General features: G+C 40.2%; 1 protein-coding gene and 3 long non-coding RNA genes across 6 annotated transcripts; all 4 read right to left on the bottom strand.

The window, feature by feature from the left end:
* Positions 1 to 2,870: 2,870 nt before the first annotated feature.
* LOC112842048 (uncharacterized) lies at positions 2,871 to 4,610 on the bottom strand. The gene is made up of 3 exons (XR_003213634.1): positions 4,478 to 4,610; positions 3,510 to 3,659; positions 2,871 to 3,049 (listed from the first exon to the last, which is right to left on the bottom strand). It is a non-coding gene; the product is annotated as an uncharacterized LOC112842048 (long non-coding RNA).
* A 2,878-nt stretch (positions 4,611 to 7,488) lies between these two features.
* On the bottom strand, positions 7,489 to 11,511 carry LOC112842027 (uncharacterized). The gene is made up of 3 exons (XR_003213599.1): positions 10,034 to 11,511; positions 8,531 to 8,651; positions 7,489 to 8,362 (listed from the first exon to the last, which is right to left on the bottom strand). It is a non-coding gene; the product is annotated as an uncharacterized LOC112842027 (long non-coding RNA).
* A 4,943-nt stretch (positions 11,512 to 16,454) lies between these two features.
* On the bottom strand, positions 16,455 to 19,283 carry LOC106097322 (uncharacterized). Of its 3 annotated transcripts, XM_019366439.2 has the most exons (5): positions 19,069 to 19,283; positions 18,680 to 18,734; positions 18,059 to 18,253; positions 17,894 to 17,970; positions 16,455 to 17,634 (listed from the first exon to the last, which is right to left on the bottom strand). In XM_019366439.2, the coding sequence occupies exons 3-5, from the start codon at positions 18,182 to 18,184 to the stop codon at positions 16,686 to 16,688; spliced, it is 1,152 nt and encodes a 383-aa protein (XP_019221984.1). In that variant the 5' UTR covers positions 18,185 to 18,253; positions 18,680 to 18,734; positions 19,069 to 19,283; the 3' UTR covers positions 16,455 to 16,685. The 3 variants fall into 3 exon arrangements, with proteins under 3 accessions (XP_019221984.1, XP_019221982.1, XP_019221985.1); XM_019366437.2 differs by lacking the exon at positions 18,680 to 18,734; XM_019366440.2 differs by lacking the exon at positions 19,069 to 19,283 and having other exon boundaries at positions 18,680 to 18,788.
* Positions 19,284 to 21,665: 2,382 nt separating this feature from the next.
* Positions 21,666 to 23,244, bottom strand: LOC109204774 (uncharacterized). Its single transcript, XR_002064269.2, has 2 exons — positions 22,856 to 23,244; positions 21,666 to 22,770 (listed from the first exon to the last, which is right to left on the bottom strand). It is a non-coding gene; the product is annotated as an uncharacterized LOC109204774 (long non-coding RNA).
* Positions 23,245 to 23,749: the final 505 nt, after the last annotated feature.

Here is a 23,749-nt window from a genome sequence, read left to right as displayed (position 1 = left end):
AGCTTTTAACTGAATTTGAGCTGGCCCTGTAACAAGTGACAGACAAGAGGAACTGAATAGGAGTTTGGTTGTAACTAAACTGCGTGACATGTAAAATATTGAGATAACACATGCAGCTCTAAATTAGTCTTATTACATAAAAAGCAGTTACAGAATAACAAATACTTGCTGAAGGGATCAAGTTTTTGCTTTAAACCAGGACCAAAGGGGGGAAAGCTTATGTATTTTGGTTAAGACTGATAGAATATAATGACTGATAAAATATAATTAGAATGTATCATTACATTAAGAGCAGCAAAAATGAAATAAAATGGTATACCAAAACAGGTTATAACACAGGAAATGTGAGTTTTAAAATGAAGTTAGTGTCAACACACAGAAGCTGTTTTTAGGGAGCTTTTAGCTATGATGAAATTTATTTAGGAGCTAATGATCATATGTTTACACTTAGTTGATTAAAATGGTTGTTTTTTCTTTGATCCTTTAAGTAGAATAAGCAGTATAATGATTTTCTTGGTATATTTTCTTGTGATAGGTGACTTTAGATGAGAGGCCCTTGCAGCAGTGACAGTTTTGTGTACAGGATGTGGGTGATCAGATAAGGAACAACAGGAAACATATGACAGCAGTGCTGTAAGACTGTTAAAATGCTGTAGATTGAGATGAGTGATGTTTAAGATTATATAGGAATAAAAGTCAAAAACCAAATACGAAATTAGGTTCATGTTTTGAGTAATATTAGGTTGAATCAGGTTTGAATGAAGAGAACAATTGAGGAACAGAGTAAGTTAGAGCCGTAGTAGGGAGAAAGTGTTTTCTATCCTTTGCAGGAGGCCCAGAAGAGAGGGACCCAGAAGAGGAGCAGAGACCACTTAAGCATGAAGTGTTCTCAAGTGGGAGCGGGCCTTTTATTATTAAGACCACCTAGATGACATGAGTTTGTCTGGTTCGCTAAATCACAGAATGCCAAGAGAGGGTCAGAGTGGGAAAAGTGATCCTAATGTCCATGACGTCAGGGGTGGACAGGGAAGCAGCTGAAAGGGCCAAGGAGTGACCCAACATAATGTATGGCGACCTCTGGTGGGCCAGAGGTCGAGAGAGGGGATTGAGAGGAGTAGGAATATTTTACTGCTATTATTTGCTGCTATTTTTATAATCATCATTAACATTTCAGTATTAATAGTGATGTTGCATTTAGATGCATTCAGATGTTCAAATATATGGTTATAGTCTTTATTACAGGTTCAGAAAGAACCACTTTAAACTGTGGAGTTGAATCTATAATGTTAATGTTTATGCAGACTGCAGGGTGAAAGAGTAACTCTGTGCTAAAAGAAGACAGGAAGTTATATGTCTTTGAAGTTGCAGGCTTTTGCAGAAGTGAAACTGAAAGCAAAGAGAGCATTTAAGGGCGAGACACACATACAGACACATATAGTACGAGAGGTCATGACACGTACGCAGTACACAGCATGCACGCGCCCTCGCACGTGTACGCACACACAGATAGACTCATTTAGTAGGTAAGAGTTTATGACTGCAAAGTTGTGCATGAGTGACATTTTGTACAGGAAGTGCACCTGATGTTCCAGGAGATAAGCAGATAAGCCTGGGCAGGATGGAGACAGGAAGCGCTTGGCGTCGACCCGAAGAAGATGTTCTGTTTTAGACTATGTTAAGAGTCATTGTGGTTTTGGAGTGACGTATGCTTTGTTTAAATCTGCCTAGCAACAGAAAAGGGGGCTGTACTATCTTAACCCTATAAAACCGTTGTCTGAATATGGTAAAGACAGTTCAATACTGATTGGGTTGTTGAACTCACACATGTGTAATTCATTAAAATGTCGTCTAATTGCACACTGGACCGGATCTGTGGTTATTTATGGATTCCTCTCTCAACATTGAACCCTAACAACTTCAAATCTGAGCGAGCAGCGAGCACGCTGCCACGGGAATGTGACATTCACAGAGAAACCCACGGATCCCCCCACTGACATGACCGCTGTGGGCAAACCTCCACCCGCCCCACTCCTGCTAAACAGGTGAACGTAGATTTAAGAGCGACAGGACTCAATGCTGCTGAATCTTTGATTTTATTTATTTCCTGCTGTGTTTTACTTGCATCTATTTGAAAGAGTGAGTGTAAACACAAAACATTATTATATTTTATATGCTTGAATATGCAGAAAATAGGTTTAAATGTTAAACATTTCTTCAAGTCAAAGACTGTTGCATATAATTACATTTTTTGCTTAATGCAGTGTGCATAAAATTGAAAGATTAAAACAAAACGATTTTTAGAAAGAGACTTTCCATTTGATTCAATTTTATATGCTGGATTATGCAGAAAAAGTAGAATTGGGCTGAAAGGTCTATTGCTTTATTACGTATTCAGGTTGTGTATCATGTTTTTTAAAAGTAACTAAGTAACTAATTACGTTTGATAACAAGTAATCAGTAAATTAATGCGATTACTTTTTGGAGAAGTAATCAGTAATGGGTAACTAATTACTTTTTCAAATAACTTGACCAACACTGGTCCTCCACAGTAATAAGTTATCTAACCCAAAAGTCAAATTTATTCAAAATTTATTCAAAAGTCAAATTTATTCAAAATTTGACTTTTGAATAAAAATCCACAAATAATCTATTCCATTACCTTTGCTCTGTGCGTAACCCTGTTCTGTACATGCTCTACAGAGATGTCTGGCTTCTCCTGGGAGTCTACACTCCTTCCAGTGCAGTGCGGTGTAGAACCTGCCTGGTACTGCCTGCCACTCTGGTTTTCCCAGCAGACGAAAACCTTATTTTTTAGACATTTTCCTGTGAGTCATATATTTCATTTTGGGGAAGGTGTGAGCACCACTGTCTGCCATCTCCCAGCCATGTTCAGGCCACAGTGGTTCAGTCTGCGTAGCCTGGCTTGTGGTGGCTCTCTGCAGGCGCACAGAGATTCTCTGGGCTGAGCCCGTCATCAGGGTGATGGACTGAGTGTCGAGAGCTGGAACTGCTGGTGTGACAGCGGGGAACTCAAACACCTCGTCCTCATCTGAAAAAACAAAAAAAAACAGAGGACTGTGAACAAATTATTTATAGTGTCATGATACACCTCAGGTATTTAGGCTTGGCTGCAGCTGCTTAGGACCTAAGCATCAAATGTACAAGGTAAAGGCATTAGTTTTTTTACTATAGTAGTGCCGACTCGGGTATGCTTTCTGCCTCTTAAAACCCCAGTGATTTTCCTGTGGTTTCAAATCTTGAGTGACTTCTGAAATTGCAATTTCAGGCAACTAAAAACTCTTGCTACATTGTATCACGTCATCTTAACAAGAATAAATTTAACAAGTTTTAAGTCATTGAATTTTGTTCAGATCGTATATGATCTAAGCACGCACCATAGAACAAAATAATTTAATGTTTCTAATTATAAGTTAGAATTTTGCAAAGGTAATAACCTCCCATTTTCACTTTTTTGAGTGTATGCAGTGTTTGCAGTAGCTAAAAATGACCTTGACAGGCAGGCAATGTGGGGCTGCTGGGCAGTGAGCTGTGAGTTCCTCTGACTGGAGAAACACTGCCCAGAGAGCCAGAGCGAATCAGCTTCCTACAGGCCAGAACCAGCAGCTCATGGCATTGTTTATGACAGTTAACACCACAGTCTGCAAAGCAAAAATCGAAGCATATAGTCAAATGTGTTCAAGTATCCATAGTATCCTGACAGTTTGGCAGTTCTAATGTGAAGATCAACTTTCTTGCTTTGTTGTTGGAACAGTAGCTTCACAGGCAGCAACAACACATTCTCACATCAGCCTAACTCACACCCTTCTCCTGATTTAGCCTCTACATCACCTGAATGTCAAATTTCTTTCTCTCTGCAAATGGACGTCCACCTCAGAGGATCCTGCATAAATCAGGATTGTACAGGACTCACCACCCAAATACAATTTTGCATTTTAGACCAGCATAGTGTGTAATAACTACTTTTTGTGTCCCACCTGTAGCCATTTCAGTACATAAACTTTGACATTTTTGACTACAGGAATGATAGTTGATGAAACACTTCACCTTATGTGTGAATTATACTTCAGGGGCAAATTAACTTATGACGCAAACGGATGCTAGACTTGCTGTAAATGTCTAAATCAAGCTTCACTACTCTGAGTTTTTGATTGTGCCACACTGTCTTTACAATCTTTATTTCATGTATAAGACGCCTCTAAAATTCTGGTTAAAGTTACAAAGAACTAGAGTGGCTGCCCTCACCATTAAAAAATAATCCCACAGGTTGGCTATGTAAGTCATTATTAACGATGACCTTAAGCGATGCTTTTTTTACTTGTCTTGAAATCCTAAGGTTAGGCTGTAGCGCTAAGGTTGGATTTGTTTTCAGCAATGATGATTTCAGAGGGAGCTAATTGTTATTTCTCTCTATTCATTTTTGTTTTAATCTTCACAGAAGAAGCCAGCAAAATTATACCTTTGCATTTGTACCCCTGTTTAATGATCCCCCAGAGCTGTAAAAAAAATAGACAGAAAATAGCATCAGGTCAAAACAAAGCGCAGCAAATTTTGAAAACAAACAGGACACAATTACAACTGTTTGCACTATTTCCAGCAACTCTGTGCACGTCTTTTGTGTCTGTGCTTAGGACTCGTGGTAGTATCATAACAGTATGTACCCAGGTATGTTTAGGCAACTGTGAATTATAGCAAGCAAAATGACAGACCATGTGAAATAAAAAACAAAAAAATTAAATGTGTCAGAATGGGTGGGACAGTGGTGAGAACTGTCACCTCACAGCAACAAGGTTCTTAGATTGAAGCATTCCGCGTGAAGTTAGCATTTTTTCCCCATGCTTGTGTGTGTTTTCTTTAGCAATATAGGAAAAACCTTCCACAGTCCAAAGACCTAAAGTGACCACAGGCGGTCGATAAGGTGCTGAAATTGTACAGATTTAAAGCTCTGTAGGAATTTGTGGTTAGATCTGGCTTGTAAATGGACTTGCACTTACATTGCACTATAGAAATTAGATTATTTTATTTTTCTTAAAATGAACACTTTCATTTACTACCAAAAACTTTGTTTTATAAATAGAGGACATTCTGGGTAGTGAGCTACCAGAATTTTGTTGTGTAATTTTAAAGATGTACATTTGAAATGTAAACTTTAATCATATTAAGTATCTCAGTGTAAGCATCCTTACACTGACAGAAGTGGAGCTTTACTGGTGCAGTGTGGGTTGTATGTCGCCCTTGATGTAAAGTGAGCTTGACATCCCTGATCTATAACTACAAATACAGTGGCTTGCAAAAGTATTCGGCCCCCTTTTTTTAGTTTTAAACATTTTTAAACATTTAAGTTTGCTCCTACATGGACGTGCTCCACAATCATTGGTCAGTCATGTTAAAATCCATTATCAGTGGAAAACAAACCTGATCCTCTACTAGAGGCTATTGTGCAATACCTTTTAGACATAACACTCAGCAAACAGTTATTATCAGTTAAAGGTAGTGAGATTTGGAGTGATACATGACACATGACGGAATAAGACACGCAGACTTAACATGACGAACCGACGAGGAACACGCACACTGTAAATACATACAGAGGGAAAACGGGACTGGAGATGAGACATGGACATAACTAAGCACAAACAGAACATGATGGCTGGGGGGGGAAACGCACGTGACAGAAGGAATGGGTCACAAGGGGAAAACATGTAAACGAGAGGAGAAGACGGGAGAAAAAGACATTACTGAAATACATGAAGGGCAAGGGCTGGGGTAGCCAACCAGTCAGAGACAAAGAGCCACATTTTTTACTGTGTCACCGCAAAGAGCCACATCATACACCTGGGCACACATGAACATCACTCATCCCTTCCTCTGTCCTGCGTTAAGTTCCGGGTTAGGGTATCGAACTCAGGACCCTAACCCCATCAGGCCAGGGTCTTTGTGTGGAGTTTGCATGTTCTCTCCGGCTTCCTCCCACAGTGTAAATACATGCAGTTAGTGGGGATCTTCTTGCCCCATTCGCATTCACACAGAGATGCATTGAAGATCACCTTGTGGTTAGTGCCTTCTATTTGATGTACAGACTGAATAATAACACCTTCTAATTAGCATGCAGCCTGTTCTGTCTCCTATTGTTGCTTTTCTACGCGTAATCAGTGCTTGATGGCTTACTAAGCTTAACTTTTTTCACAACATTGATAACAAACACACAAAACAACAACAACAACATATCTTACCTAAAAAAAAACTTGATTGGACCACAGTTTTGATGTTCATCCTACATGTTTATTGAGATTGTCTAATGTCTGCGACGGTATCTTCTCCCATGTCTGCGGACACCGGAGGCCTTGTGGGGTCTCCTGCGTCTGCGAACGGGGTGAGAAGACCTCGCGTGTTTGCGTCTATACCTGCATCGTGGTACCGGCTCCACGTCACAGGTTCTATTTATGGTCTCGCCTGGCAACTTTAGTGATGTCACTGCTGATGTTGTCACTATTGGTGTGACCTCATGACTCATTCATACCATCTGAACTGTGGTGTTATTATGAGGTCACAGGGGGATGTGAATTTATTCACAAAGTTGATAGAGAGTTTGGGTCATAACTCAAAGACACAATGATGCAGTCAAATCATTTGGAATTAAATATCTGTAAATTACAAGATTTAGAGGGTTCTGACATCACATCCAGCCTCTCTGCTGTGATGTCAAATATCAATGCCCAAACCCCACAACCGACAAATAACACGCAGCCAGTGACGCACCAAACACACTCCACGTTTAGTGACCAATAAATCAACCGCCACAAGTGGTGTAAATGACAGCTCAGGGATGTGTAATAGTGTTGATTTTTTTCTGTTCTTGTTCCTTTTTACCAAGCCGGGGTTTGTCCTTGTTTCCCTCTCCTGCTGAGTTCCTCCTGAGAGAGTTCATAAGCCAGTCAAAGATCGCGTCACAATGGACTGAGATGTCAACTTCCTCCCACCAAAAAAAAGAAAAAAGTAAAGTCGTCATGCAGCATGAGAACAAAAAGTCATACCAGAGCTACTACACCCCTCTAATTTATTAGATTCTTTCAATTATGTGTTTCATAGGGGCCTCGGAGCACTTCTGCAAACGAAATGAGCTGTGCTGGAACTTACACCATCTTGTAACCCATAAAGGAAATCTCTTACTCATAAAAAGAAAAAAATGTTTGCTTTGATTACTCCTTGAGAAACTGAATGTCACGGTCCTGGGTCGATGGCCCAGTGTTTTCTGTTTTTTAATCTTTGATTTCTTGATATGTCTTTGTTAGTTCTTAGGTTTTGGTTCTGTGTCCCCACTGTTCTGTGTTGGTATTGTGCCTCTATATAAATAGCATCATAATTTCATATTTTCTCAGCACTTCCTAGTAGTATGTAACAACACAATAAATGTCAGGGTTTGCGTGTTGAGATATGAATGGAGGACCCAGGATGCAGGCACTGCTGATGTGAGAGAGCTTTATTTATGGAGAGTGACATACAAACAAAGGCAAGGGAGGCGAGAAACAAAACTAAGAAAACCTAAACTGGGAAAGCTGAGAACCAAATAACAAACCTGGACACGAGGGAACGGAGGTAACACAAAGGATGACAAGCAGGAAAAACAGCATGGAGGAACACAGACGGACCAGTAACGCACACAAGAGGACAAATGCTATAAATTAGTGATGGCCCACTTGAAGCTGACACTCTGGCGCGTGTCAAAAAACACCAACACCCCGCTTCAGAAGCACTCTGTCGGTGCTTGATTCGTTTGGCCAGAGTCACGTGATCAGTGACGTCCAATTGTGAATTGTGAATTCCACTCTGTAGAGTGGGCAATCATAATGAAGCAGGTCATTTTTTTGTAGATTCAAGCTGCTCTTCATATTTGTGACCACCAGATGTCACCAGAGAGGACTGTGTTAAAAAGCTTCGAGTAATGAATCGTTTTTCAACACAAGCTTCAGAAAGCTTTGTTTGGCCATCACTACTATAAATACACGCAGAGGGAAACGAGGAAACTGCACACAGGAGGGGGACACAGCTGAACTTAATGAATCTGACGAGACTGAGCTGAAAGACGAGATGGGTCATTCATGTACTCTACATGATGCGGGTAGATGCTGTACGTTTATGGGCTGCAGGAGAGGCACAGATTTGTGCAGCTGAGGTTGTTTGGGGTGCCTGCGTGTTTGCCTGCTGGGCCTGAGCGGGACTCTCCATATCTGTGGCCCGGCGGTCTCTTCTCTTGCTGAGGATCTTAATGTAGCTGGCTGGGACGAGCCTGTGGTCTCACCGTCCACACTGGCCAGGAGCCAGCCACGCACACAGGGCTGTAGCTCTAAACACGAGGGAGAGGAAAACACTGTGATAGTTGTAAACATGGGGCATGCTCACACAAAAGAAGAGCCCTCATCTGTTATTTCTAAGATAAGGAAAACAAAAATAGAAGGTTTTGGGTCAAAGCACTCAGAATCAAATGTCCCGCAGCCAGTAAAAAGCTCATCACCTTTAGGAGCGAGGTTGACCATCTCTCCAGCTCGCATAGAAAGCTCCTCCTGAAGCAGCTGTAAAGTCATATTCTCCTCTGGCCACCATGTGGTCGTCCTCCTCGCTCGCCCACTTAGTGTCTAAACCAAGCAAGGAAACTGAATTAAAGACATTCATAATTTTAACTGGTCTTAACCAAAAACAAGTCCTTCTGCTTTTCCTTACAGTTGTAAAGTAACTAATGTCATATGGTAGTGTTTCAAAATTAAGGAGGGATACCGGAGGAAATCCAAATAACACACTGATCTGGCCAGGTGGAGTCAAACGATGATTTTTAATGAACACACGCGTGGGAGATATAACACTGTATGCAGACAGCATCAGATCTCGCCCTAACAGCGACAAAACAATAGTTTTATAGCATCGAGGTATGTTTACTGACGCCCTCTCTACGTCATTACATGCAGCAGTTTCAAAACCACAAATGTTCTATTTGACAACTTGTGACACAATTAAAAGAACACTCGCTTCCATCTTCTCCGCAGGTGGTCTCCCACAAGCCGCCTCAGCTCTCGAACATCCTGCACCTGCTTCTTCATCAAACAGTCACGTACACAGTCATAGCAAAACATGCTTAAACTTTCACCTACAAATGATCCTCTTTAACTGTATGTGTGTGTATGTGTGTATGCAGGTTAACCTCAGTTGCCCCTTATTCCACCTCTTCGCTTATGCAACCAGACCGAGGCATCCTCATGTAATAATCTTGAATTATGTATAAAATGTATTAAACAAATGTTTCAATCACATGCCACTACTTAAAACTTAATAAAAGGTATAAATGAATAAAAGATAATAAAGAATAACCTGGTTATTCGAATAGCATCATCCACACAACTCCTCAAAATAACTTGCACTCAGACTCTGCTTTCGGTTTCACTTCCTGCAAAGCATGCTCTGCAAAAGCCTGAGTTTCCTGTCAGCCTGCAACTCAGTCTTTCACACACTGAAGTCTGGACCTCTCCCATACACACCAACGTAACCAGTATTTAAGATTATAAAAAAAACTTTCGAAAGCATTTAAGATTATAGATTCAACTCAACAGTTTAAAGTAGTTCTTACTGGACCTGTAATAAAGGCTAATATGATACCAATATGTTTGAACATCTGAATGCAATATCAATACTGTTATTAATGGAATGGTAATGATGATTATAAAAAATAGCAGCAAAATATATCCCTTTACTTTACAGTAGCCAATTTTTTTGCCACAGAGTTACAGAAAGGCACATGATGTCATACAAGCAGACTCATCTTTACATGTGTACTGCAGCCCTGAACATTACCAGGTTCAGATTCTATTATCAAACTTTACAACAGCAGCCTTAATTACTTTTAACTCAAAACAATTAGCACCTGCAGCCACTGTCCTGTGTTGAGTACACCTCTCAAAACAACAAAATGTATTCATATGAATATGTGAGTGCTTGCTGTTCCATCTCTTCCACCTGCTGCACAAACCTGCTGGGGGGGACGTCTTCAAGGTGAGGTGTGTGTCTGTATCCTCCCAGGCTGTAGCCACCACCATAGCCGCCACTGTAGCTGTAGCTGTAAGGCCTGTAGCCACCATAGATGGAGCTCCCATAGGGGCTGTAAGAGGGGAGAAGGAGCTGTTGGATGGACGGTAGGACTGCTGGACCTGACGAGGGGGCACCAGGGGCGCCATCCTGGGCAGGACAGAAGAGTCAGCAGGGGTGGAGGAGCCTGTAGCTAGTCCCAAATCTGTAGATCTGTTTGGTGACAACATAAAGATAGAATATCAGTAAAATCCACCTATAATTCATTGCAACATTAATTGAGCAAAGCATTAGTTCAGAAACATCATGGAGTCAAGCTAAACCACAGTCCACAAACTGAATGAAGAGCTCATAGAGTGGCTCTCTTCCACAGCATGTGTTTTGTCCTTTCTCCCTCCCCTCAACTCCAACCAGTCCCCAGAGGCTGCCCCTCCCTATACCTGGTTCTACTGGAAGTTTCTTCCAGTTAAAATGGTTTTTTTCCTTCCCACAGTCACCAAGTGCTCACTCAAAAGGGGTTGTTTTGATCATTTTAGTTTTCTCTGTATTACAATAGGGCCTCCACCTTGCGGTATAAAGTGTCTTGAGGTGACTGTTGTTGTGATTAACGCTATATACATAAACTGAAATTGAATTGAGTCAACTCTTCCTCCTGCCTCATCTCCAGCTCTGCTACTCTTCATCTGTACAGACTGTGGAAAATACACAATAAATTCACCGTGCTGCTCACCATCAACCAGCAGCTAGCGGCAACTTTTAGCATGGGATGTTTTTTCATGTGAGCTGACATTATGAACCAGTCAAAACACCTTAAATATCATTATCACAGCTCTGATTGTTCAGCTTCTCCAATCTGATGACCATATTCTCTTAACCTTAAAAAGATATGTTGATATGTCCAAAAAAGATAAAGATGTGTGCAGATTTAATTCCATTTCCTCACTTAAAGTGGAAAAAAGTGTCAGAGTGGGGGGACTGATTGAACTGTAATTGTGGAATTTGCCTCATACAGGTGCGTTCACTATTGCTTGTTTGAGAGTGCTGCTGTATATATACAAATGCTGACTGCATAAACAAACTGTTGTACATATATTTTTTAGAATTATCTGAATATATTAAGAAAAAGACAATAAAAAATAATGACTTGCAGCATCAAGCGGAGGAGTTTAATCTTCTCTGGGTCTTGTTTACAAGTTTGGGGAGAGGTGAGCAGAGGACTGACAGATGAAAAAAATGAACTTTCTCTAAGGGTGTTGCCTCTCCCTTAAAGACAGGCTGGGGAGTTCAGTTACTCAAAAGGGGCTGAGAGTAGAACTGCTATTCCTTCACGTTGAAGAGAGGCTGATGAGAAAAGGAGAAAGAGGCCCAGGGCAGACCTAGGACACTCTGGAGAGGCTATATCTCTCAGCTGGCCTGAGGATGTCTTGGTGTTATCCCAGAAGAAGTTGAGGAGGTGGCTGGGGAGAGGGAGATGTGGGCTTCTCTGCTTAGGCTGCTGCCCGGATAAACCAGTCCTTGATAAGCAGAAGAAAATGGATGGATAACAATAATAAGCAGAAGAAGCTAAAAGACACAGACACAATTTTAAAATAAGACATTATTAGTTATTAATTGAAAGATATAATTATTCAGCTATATAATAACTCAGCTTATAAATATATATGTAGGTATTTTTTTGAAGTAAATTATCGGGCAAAGGAACTGAGTTTGTTGGCAAACAGCAACAGGAAGACAGCAGCTACATTTTCTTCTGAATTGACAGTTAGCAAGTACAGAACAAACAGAGATGCAATTACAATATTTCTGGGGCTTTTATTAATTTCACTTATTAACCAGAACTGCAACAAAACAAACAAACAAAAAACGCTCAATTAACAGAAGAGAGAGAAATCTAGCGAGACACACTGACTAGGACACGGCCTCAGAAGACCAAACTAGCAGTCAGCCACTTGTACGGCTGTGCAGATAAATAATTAGTTGCCGTTTTTGTTTTGGGGGCTTTTTTTAAATTCCTGGGACTTCTGATCCTCTCCAAACACACAGGGAAGTACCTGATGCAGCTAGTTTTGGGTACTACGATCACCAAGCATTTAAAAAATCTATTAGAGGATAATAAAGTGTTTTCACCAACTTGGCCAAAAAGAAAAACATATTTTAGCATATAAATTAGCAGTCTCTTCTAAACAAGTCCTTTAGCATGCTGATGTTAAAAAATATCATGTACAGTAAGAAAGGCATACAGAACAGCACTGACTGGGAGAGGCTTTGAACAGATGACATACTCAGTTCAATTCAACATATAAGACTTTAAGAATGCACAAGCATCTATCAAAAACCTATTTAATCTATCATCTGTGATATTATTATACACAATTATAATGTATTAATCATCTCCCTTAAATAAACAGGCAGCCTTAAGGTATGAAATATTCATTTGTCTACTGTTTCAGCGGCTGATAGTGCCCCACAGGCCTCAATGTGAGTTTGAAGCCATTATAATGTTTAAGTTGCTTAACGATAAACAGATTTTGAATGAAAGCCACGGAACTTCGGTAGCACAAAAAAGTGTATATTCTTTGTGCCCATATGGATCAGTCATATTACCATTATTTCCCCCTAAGGTTGCCAAAAGCACCAAGTTAATACTTGAAAAAACTGCAGTAATACACAAAAATATAATCAATATTCTATTTACTTGGTGACAACGCCGCTTTTAGCCTTCAATCAGAAAGCCTTGAGTTGGCTAGTTAAGCATCGGGCTAACGTTTAAAGCTTTCACTTTGGGGAAGTAACTCGCATTACTGCTACTGCTGTGTAATCTTGGTTAAATTCACAGCATATTCCATAAATTACCCTGCAATAACTAACTGTTATAATAGCGGCACCGTTTGGACTACTTGCACTAGGGCGTGTGACGTATTTCCGTTTCCAAATACTACCGCTTGGGCGTTTCCGGTATGTTTGTTTATCTATCGGTAGCTACGCTAATGTCACTTCAGAATTAGTATAAAAAGGAAAGTACTTAAAACAGAACATTTTCAAAAACAGGAGAAGAAATACTCCGAGCATTGCTGTGTCCCACTTTGTTCGGCTTCAGCCAAATTTAACGGCATACTAAGTTTTCATGCCTTTCCGACCCATTCCGACTTGAGAAGACAATGGCTGGTAAATATACACCGGGATCATTTCACGATTACCTCTCACACCAGGGTCTGCAGCAGACACTTTGCCAGTGATCAACTCATAGAGCCAACCGCAGCGTAGTGTTTGGGAGAGAACGGAGCGACGCCCTGAACTATTTCCTCCTGACGATCAAGAAGAGCACAGTCTTACAATAGATCATGACTACTGCTCAGTCCCTGAGCCGTCTGCATTGGACATATCTGCATCAGCTGCAGAAGACCTGTCCAAAGACATAGAGACTCTGAGGAAGGAAATGCAGGAGTTACATGTCCAGCGAGAATTTGGGTTACAGCGCTTTGCTGGCTTCGACACTGACATCAGATTCTATACCAGGTATACCTAAGTTCTATTCAAGTTAACTGTTTAAAATATACCAAGGTCACCATCAGTTAAATTTCGAAAGTGTTTCCAGTCTTAATGAAAACAAAATAGATATTTACTTTTTCTCTGCTGATTGTATGTTTCATGTAGATGCTTTAGTATTTAAAAGATATCCTAATGCTACAGGTAAAATACAACACCAAACAGACTCTTAATCAGACTATGTTATGTAGCATACCATTAGCATATTTGTCACAGTTTACATTATTTTTCCGTCAGTGTGTAATGTTAATTAACGATTGACACGATGTATGTCTCTCTCATGAATAGATTTCCAAGCTTTGATCATTTGATGGCATTTTGGATTTTGATTGAGCCTTGCATCTATAAAATGATCCGGGTTTCAAGAGCCAAGTCAGCTGCCAATAGGAACGAAGAAGTGTTGACACCTGCAGGCACATCAACGGTAGGTTATGGGTTTGTTGGTATTTAGAACTAGAGGTGTAATGTTATTGTATTTATGTACAATAACATTACATAATGTACAATAGCATACTAGACTCAGTATCCTTTACATACATACACCTGTGTATTACAGCACCTCATTGTTTACCCCATGGTACAGTATGGTATGCATAACCATTACAAAACATTTAGCCAAGAAAAGCATAATTTTACTAGTTCATAGCTTAAGGAGTAACATTTTCCCTTTTGTTTTCACCTTCCAGAGGCAGCTGCTACAGCCAATTGACGAGTTCTTTCTTGTCCTGGTTTTCCTGTCAGTTGGTTTGAAGGAGAGGGACCTGGCACACTGATTTAACATACACCAGTCCACAGTGAGCCGCATTATTGCAACATGGACAAATTTTCTTGCCACTGCACTGGGGTCTCAATGCATTTGGCTTACACGTGAAGAAGTGCAAGCTTACCTCCCTGAGGAATTCAAAGATTTCTCAGACACCCAGATGATCCTTGACTGTACAGAGCTGAGGTGTCAGACACCATCCTCACCACTTCTCCAAAGTGAAATGTACTCTTCGTACAAATCCCACTGTACGATGAAAGCCCTGGTTGGCATAGCTCCACATGGTCCAGTGACATTCATCTCTAATCTCTATGCTGGTTCGGTTAGTGACAAGGAACTATTCAAACAATCAGGCATTGCTGAGAAGTTGACTGAAGACATGGCAGTGATGGTAGATAAGGGCTTCCTAATCACCGATTGTTGTAAATGCAAAGTGTACTGCCCACCTTTTCTATCTAAGCAGAAGCAGGTGCCAGCATACCAGGTTAAGGAGACGCAGGCCATAGCCAGACTCAGGGTACATGTGGAGCGAGTCATTAGGAGGATAAAACAGAACAAACTTTTTGATAGCATCATTACCATGTCACATGTTTACAATATCAACCAACTGTTTGCAGTAGCATGTATGTTGTCAAATTACCAGAACACAGCATTAGTTAAAAAATGGGTTAAGTGAGACAAGATGGCTTTTTCCCAATACACCAGTGCCAGTACAAGTAACTTATGGAAAATGACCTGCAGCTGAGGCCACTACAGTTGCATTTCTTCCTTCTCAGCTGACAATACTTGATTACAGAACTGGTACTTGAGTGCTGATAGTTGAGTTCCAGTTATTGATCATTCTAATTCATTGCAAATGTTGAACGTTAATAATACTGTTTAATTATAATACTATATTACTATTCAGATTCAACAAAATTGTTTATCAAAATTATAAAGTAAATCACTAAATCGGTTTAAAATCATAAGTGACATTGTGCTTTTGGAACATCCAAAATACCATTTGTCATTTTCTTTCCTCAGTTGTGTTATTGTCTAAATGTATATCAGTATGCTAGGCATGGAGTGTTAAATACTTACCATGTAAATAAGTTCTACAGAAATTCAATGTTTTAATGTGTGTTTTTTAAAAAATGAAATTGATGCCATTGCTTAAATAACAGTTTATTGATTTCACATAAAACGTAACATGTAACAACAAGTAACAACAAAATAATTCATGAAATGCATTGCAAATAAAACATCAGTTATTTTGTTCCAGCCAGCCTGAAGGATCTGTTTTCCTTTTTGCTATGTTTTCACTGTTCATTTTTCCAAACACAGGTATCTTGGCATATATATTGTTAAGATTCGAAATTAAGGAGGGATACAGGAGGAAATCCAAATAACACACTGATCCGGCCGGGTGGAGTCAAACGATGATTTTTAATGAACACACGCAGCGTGGGGAGATGGTACGCTGTACGCAGACAGCATCAGATCTCCGCCCAGCAACTACACAAGAATGGTTTTATCACATCAGGGTATATTTACCGATGCCCCCTCATACGTCATCCGATACAATACATGCATACGTCAAACCAAAACCACAATGACTTTTAACATAGTTTGAAAAGAACATTGTCGCCAGGTGCATCCTGTCACTCGTCCTGCCCACGCTTATCTTCTGGAACATCAAGCTCAGTTCTGCAACAAACTGTCACGTATGCAGGCACAATTTTGCAGTTGCAAGCAAAACATGATTAAACTTTCACCTATAAATGAACCCACTAACTGTATGTGTGTCTCGACCTTAAATGCTCTCTCATCTCACCCGTTGCACTTCTGACCTTTCACCAGAACAGAGGCTCATCCTTACATGTAATAACCTAACTGGAACTATATATGTAATATGTTGAATAAATGTTTTAATCAAGAACCTCTACTAAAAGCTTAATCAAAAGATATAAATGAATAAAACATAATAAAGAATAAACTGGTGGTCTCCTGAGACTCTGCTTTCGGTTTCACTTCTGCAAAAAGCACGCTCTGCAAAAGCATGTAATTTCCTGTCTTATTTTGGCACAGAGTATACTCAGCGTTAGGCCTTTCTTTTACAATGCAGTCTGCAAATAAACATTTAAGATTATAGATTCAACTCAACAGTTTAAAGTGGTTATAACTGGACCTGTAATAAAGGCTAATATGATACCAGTATGTTTGAACGTCTGAATGCAATATCAATATTAATTATTAGTGCAATGGTAATGATGATTATAAAAATAGCAGCAACATATCTTTCTAATCTCTACACTATGTAAAAAAAGAAGTAGTCAGCCTTTTCTCTGATTGCATTGTGCACATCTGTATCCATGTATATTCTTTGCACTAGGTAGTCCTCTTGTGCCCACACAACAAAGTCACACCACTGCATCCCGCTGATGAGCAGTTGTCCTTGCACTTGCCAGTAATATGTGTGGCTCTTTTTTAGTTTAGGGGTACCATATTCCATTTGCACATATTTGCAGTCAATAAAGTTTTGTACATTGGGACATTTGAATTCCACAAGGCCAAACTGGGGGTATTCATTGGGGTCAAAAACAACACCATCAGGAGATGCAGCAAGCCAGGGGGCAATGGGGTGAATGACCAGACCACAGGGTGAGTAGTTAACATTCATTAGCCTACTATAGTCTGCTGCTATTGCAGGCTCCATCTCAGTTGCTCTCCTCATGTCTGCTGTCTGCCTTATTCCCTTCAATATACGCTCTGCTAGTGACTCTGCCGAGCTCTGGCCTCTGACGTGACACACCTCCCGAAACCTAGAGGCAGTCACTCTGGGCCTGCGGAGCTGATGCCACTCAGACGAAGAGCTTTGCTCACGTGTAGCTTCCTCTATTTTGTGAGCCATTTCCAGAGTTACAGACAAGCTTTTCAGATGCAGAAGCTCTTCTTCTGAACACACAAACACACAATCTGATGGCAAGATGTCATACCCCTCCAGAGGCAAGTGCAGTGTTGGTGGTGCATCACGGTGTAGTGTGATGTACCGGGTTGTCAAAACCGGCTGCTGATATGACAGAACACTGCCCTCCTGCACCAGCCCAAAGGCACTTTCCACAAGGGGCTTATCAGGTCTCATGTTCATTGTGGTCACAAGTGGTCTGTCCTCAATATTAAATTTTGCATATGCCTCCGTTATTCTGAACAAGCAGGGATCTGGTAACGGACCCACAATGCCTCTGTAGAAGCCACTCCTAAAGAAAACATCAATGACAATAATGTAAGGAAGAAGGTTATTATACTGAACAACAACTAAACTAAAAACTAAAAGGTGTAAAACAGTGGTGCATAAGTTAGAGACTGGGATGTATATGTACATGACTGAGTTAGCTGTCTTCAGAAACTGTAATGTTGTATGTAAATTAATACCTATTCTGACACATGTATGTATGTATGAACAAATAGCAACATGCATTTGTAACACAGGAAACCAAATTTTACAAATCTAATTACCGTACTCCAGTCTGGGCCATCCTATTTGGTACCGGCTTAGTGAAGATCATGGAGTTGATGGGTCCTGGCTTCACACCCTAACAGAAGACACATTTACTATGGATGGTGTTGCTGTTCATATGTAAACATGGACTAATTCAAAAACTTTAACCTCATTTAAATTACCACTGTCCGTGGCTTGTGCCATTGCTGTTCAGATTCCGTGCAGCTATGCACAGGGGGGACAACCGGCACTCTGAGTTGTGAGTAGTGTGCTGTTTGGAAGAGCAGTGCCACAGTGTGATTGCACATAACAGCGCCTGCCACACAGGAGCACTGGCTATGTGTCAGTACCACCGGCGATGAATCCAGAAGCTTAATCTACAAAGAAAGAACGAAAATTAAAAATGTAACATCATCTTCATGGAAGAGCCGAACATAGTTCAGTGTTATGGTTACTGACCCCTACAGGCTTACCCTCCTGAATGCTTAGTGTTTCCTTCTCTCCCTATTAAAACAACTTAACCATCCCTGATAACTGTAATAACTTAGATTGTGTATATTTGCAGTATTAACTTGGTGTCAAATATTTCTGATCACCCAAACACACGTTGATTAAACTATCTGACTAGTCAAATTAGGAGTGATAAAGCAGGGAGACAAGGAAAACATTCAAGTTGATGGGCCTTTAGGAATGCACTTAACTAATGCTTAAATGAAGTGAACCCCACTGAACGGGGATTAACAACTTTACACAGCTTCCTGCCTACACTTAGTCTGTGTGGTGCCTCACTCTTCCTCACTGACCTGTAGCACAGGGCTCTCACACCAACCTCCCCTGACAACCTGTCTTTATTGGACACTGAATAAAGATACAACGACCATTAGCATTATTTCTGTATTACTCATGTCAGCACGTCTTAAACATATGTACTTTACACTTAGCAAGAGTAGCATTAGGTAGTTAACTACCTCCTTAGTTAGCCAACTACCTAACGTTATTATAACAGTGTCTAACAACAAAAGTGACATTAGTTAAGAAAACCTCAACTATAGTTTCGGACGACATAAAACACTGTTTAAGAAAACATGTAATGTAGAGAATTGACATCAAATGAAGGACATAGCGGAGTAATGTAGTGTTTGCATTTGACGTTAGCTAACGTTTCTTTGTCGGTTAATTTACGTTTTCTTACCTTAGTAGTTGTGTATATATGATGCAGCATATAACTTAAATCCTTTATCTAATTTGCTGGCTGGGGTAGTCGTCACTCTGCAAATCCGATGAACATCAGCAATGTTCAATTTTGGGAGCTCTTGTAGGCAGCGAGTGTAGAACGTCGCCATGGTTTAACCATACCGGAAGCACTGGGGCAGGACTACATAGAACGCGGAAGTGATTGTGCAAGTAGTCCATCCAGCAGCTAATCCAGCATCTAATCCCGGAGCGAACAGGAAAGGGAAATGGATTTTGAAATGCAGTTTATTAAAGTACAAATGGAAAAAGGATTTTGAACTGCAGTTTATTAAAGTGCAAATGGAAAAAGGATTTTGAAATGCAGTTTATTAAATTGCAATTGGAAAAAGGATTTTGAAATGCAGTTTATTAAAGTGCAAGTGGAAAAAGGATTTTGAAATGCAGTTTATTAAAGTGCAATTGGAAAAAGGAGTTTGAACTGCAGTTTATTAAATTGCAATTGGAAAAAAGATTTTGAAATGCAGTTTATTAAATTGGAATTCAAAAATGTTTTTTGAAATGCAATTGGAAAAAGGATTTTGAAATGCAGTTTATCAAATTGGAATTCAAAAATGAATTTACAAATGCAGAATTTATTCTACAATTCATTATTTAAGCACAGAAATCTTTATTTCGATGCGCGTGGCTCTTGTGGTCCTCCATACAAGGCAGCCCAGGCAGAGAAATGTTGCTTTTAGACTTTGCAACTCATTTTATTTCTCTATCTGATAAGAAAACTATTCAATCAGATAGTTATTTGTGGTGAATGAAATACAGTTTCAAGACGTTTTAAGCACCAAATCCGAAAAAGAAGCACTACAATATTAAAATCCAAGATTTTTCAAGGATTTCAAGCACCCGTACGAAACCTGCATATGCAGTTGATGATTGTTAAAATAAAATAGAACATTTTCATCAATTTCTTGTTTGCTCCGAAATCTACGACATGACTATATACAGAAAAGCTCCACATGTTATGCAAAAGAAAAAAACACAAATACGCGAACAAAAATTCTCGTAATTGTCAGTTTCGTAATTTCAAAATTCTCCAAAACTAACATTTTCTTTGATTGACTCATATTAAATTGCCTACGGTCAAATTTAGTGTGAACAATATTGCACAAACAAACATGTGTGTGCGCCTGCGCATACATTAGAATCACTTTGATCCCTTGTGATGCGGTAACTTTGCTTCGATCCTTTATGACATGGTAACTTTGCTTTGATCCCAAAACCCATAAATAGGAGCGCTCACCTATTATGACCACTCCACACGTAGACAACTTGGAGCAGCACGTGCTGTATTGTGACATGGATAGTGTCATTTTCACGGCACGCCCTGGCGACTGGATGCCTCCTCTAGGCCCGTTTCTGGGGGATCTCACCAGCAAATTAGATTTTGGAGAGGGAGGTGCGGAGGATTACATAGTAGAATTTGTTTCCGTTGGGCCAAAATGCTATGCGTATCACACATTGCTGGGCATGTTAAATGTAAAGGTGTAACACTGAACGCACTAAAAAAAACAAAAAAAACAATAATCAGACTGATTGCTGACAAAAAGATCAAAACTTTGACAAAGAGAAAGACAATCAACCAATCTGGCGGGTTTTTACTACCGTTATTAGGGGCTACAATCCCTTTCATAACCAGTCTGATAGCAAATAGGTGAAAATGGAACATGTGCAAAAGATGTTTTTGGTGCCCCAACACCAGTTGGACTTATTAAAGCAGCAGCAGCAGCAGCACACAGACAGCATCAGACAACAGGCTCAGAATGAGTTGGACAAGGAGATGCCAGAAGTATTACAAGAATTTGACATAGATATGTATGAGAAAGCTAAAAAATACTGTGATATTCTCCAAAGACATCTAGCGCTTGTGAGACAAGGTGCTCGTGAAAAGAATGTATTGTCTTTTTCCCTACCCGAACAATTTAACAGGGATGCGCAACCCCTGCCGGTGGACACCCAACCTGTTTACGCGGTGAAGGATTTTGTTGCGGAGAATGTTTTGACACACATACCTAAAAGGAGTAGGAGGAATGCAGAACTTATTCTATCAGCGCTGAGCCATTCGCCAGACTTGATTTCTTACAATGACAAAGGCGAAATCGTTGTTGATAAACACACCATCCTGGGTTCACACATTTATGATCTGATTAAAGCCGTCACAACCATGCACACACCTTCTGAGGGTTTGACACCTATCGGTTGGCCAGAGTTTTTAAAGGCCATGTCAGATTTAAACATACTGTTATCAGCCATATCAAACACAGGCATACGTAAGACCATCGCCATGTATAAAACCAATCACACACTGACTGAAGACCCTGGTTTTTTAAAACACACGCCAAAAAAGAACACCGAGGGGGCACCGTTGCAACATAGTACATTAAAAAAATAAAGAATAAAAAAAATAAAATAAAGGGGGGTCCTGTTGAGTGGTTGGATTTTTGAATTCTGTCACGGGTTGCCGGGGCAAGCCGTGTGTGAGTTATTAAGGACCCAAGATGCGGCAGCTCTGATGCAAGTGAGTTTATTAATCAAATGTAGATATGTCAAAGAATCGTTTCAGCAAGCAAAGAAAGACACAACTCAAACATGTATATACATGGGTGATCTCAGTGGAGACTCACACTGAGACATCAGTTCCCTCTGTATTTATACACTGCTCCTTCCTAAAATATGTCAGGTCGGTGCCCCTTGTGTGTAAAACAACTCCTTACAAGGTGATAAGCATGAAACATATGTTCAAACAGTTAAAAATAGGAACTGGTCAAGCTTATCTCAGCAAACTCAGCAAGGGTGGAGGCACCTGTGGTATTTCCTCATGCAAGCTTTGTCATGAAACACAGTGAAATAGGAGTTTTAAATGAAGCTAAACAACTAGGGATTTTTTAACTACAATAAAGCAGAATACATATAAAAATCCTTTAACAAGATACAAACAGAGATGGCGAGGGGGAGCATGAAACTAAGAAAACCTAAACTGGGAAAAACTAACAGAAACTAACCAGATGCAGGGAGGCACAGGGAAATACACAGAATGATGGACAGAGAGATGCAGACAAACCAGCAACGAGGACGAGGTAACACACACTATAAATACACACACCAGGAATCAAGGGATGGGAAACAGGAGGGGAACACACCTGGAAGACATCACAGCTGACGAGGCAGGGAAACGTAACAGAACACACTGACATCAGACAGGGACCTTCAAAGTGAAACAGGAGTACATACACGCAAAGACACAGACTAAGAAACGTGAACTAAACACAGAGACCTTACTACATAAAAGCGGATACACAGGCAGGGATAACACCAAACACAGGGAACACAACTAAACCCTGGGAAACCAAAACACAACAGTTTTGATACATAAAACTATCAAAAGTAAAAGTACAACAACCAAAAACACTGGGTCTGTCATGGTTTGCCAGGGCAAACCGTGGGGATGTGGGGAAAGGAGGACCCAAAACACAGGATTCTACGATGCAAACAGTGCACTTTATTAACAGTGAAAGCTGTAAACACAATGAATCCCCGTTGCTCCCTTGACTCCCGTGTGTGTGCTCCCCTCTGGCGTCTGTGCTCGTGCTCCTCGCTGTCATGTTTCCGCACACCCCGTGCATGCTGCCTTTCTGGTCCACTCTTCCTCCTGCAGGAAAACCACAGAAACAGCCGTTAACACTGACCCCCGCGGCATACACGAACTGCACTATCATACACTGACACACACTAACTTGGGATGACAACGCAATGATCCCGCGCCGGTGGGAGCTCCAACACTCTCCTAAATAGCTCCCCCGACGAGCCCTGATCAGCAACCGGTGTGTGTGGCAGGGACTTCAGGCGTGGTCAGTCTTCCCGCAGGGCCACACCCATCAGGCCTGCAGGTGGCTGTCCTCCATCCAACAGCCACACCCGAAGACACACATATACACACCCACAACCTGCCTAAACATATAACGAGTGGAACACAGAATAACACAGCATTGTGCAGAAAAACACACACATCACCAAATAATTACAATAATAATAGTAGTAGTAATAATAATAATAATAACAGTCAACACTGCTCATGGACCCCCGAGTCCTCCAGAGCCGGGTCCGTGACAGGGTCACTGACCCAGGACCATGACAAATTCAGACTTTTGTGTTTTATAATCACAGCAGAAATGCTTTTTTTTTTTTTTTTTTTTTTTTTTTCTGCTAAAAATATTTGATGGCTTGTTGTTTATCTACTGTAATGGGGTTTTGGGGTTTTTTTTTTTCACTTATTGCTACTAAAATTGTTTTGTTTTCTTTTATTACTGTTAAATATACTATGTCTTTATGACAGGTTAATGTTTGTTTTTCTTTTATTACTGTTAAATATTTTATGTCTTTTATTACTGGTTAATGTTTGATTTCTTTTACTACTGTTAAAACACGTATGGTGTGAATCTATAATATACACGAAAAATTTTGATAATAAATACCTCTGACTCAATTAAATCATGCTATCATATTGTTTTTATTATTCTCACTAGTACACATCAGTATCTGCGTTGCACGCACGCATAATAGCTGCATACTGCAATGTTGTTGACAAAACGACACACCATAGCATCATTACAAATTAAATTAGTACCATA

Source organism: Oreochromis niloticus, linkage group LG13 (genome assembly GCF_001858045.2).
Source record: "Oreochromis niloticus isolate F11D_XX linkage group LG13, O_niloticus_UMD_NMBU, whole genome shotgun sequence".
NCBI classification, from domain to species: domain Eukaryota; kingdom Metazoa; phylum Chordata; class Actinopteri; order Cichliformes; family Cichlidae; genus Oreochromis; species Oreochromis niloticus.
The sequence above is the reverse complement of the archived record's forward strand: the minus strand, read 5'-3'. Positions and strand labels throughout refer to the sequence as shown.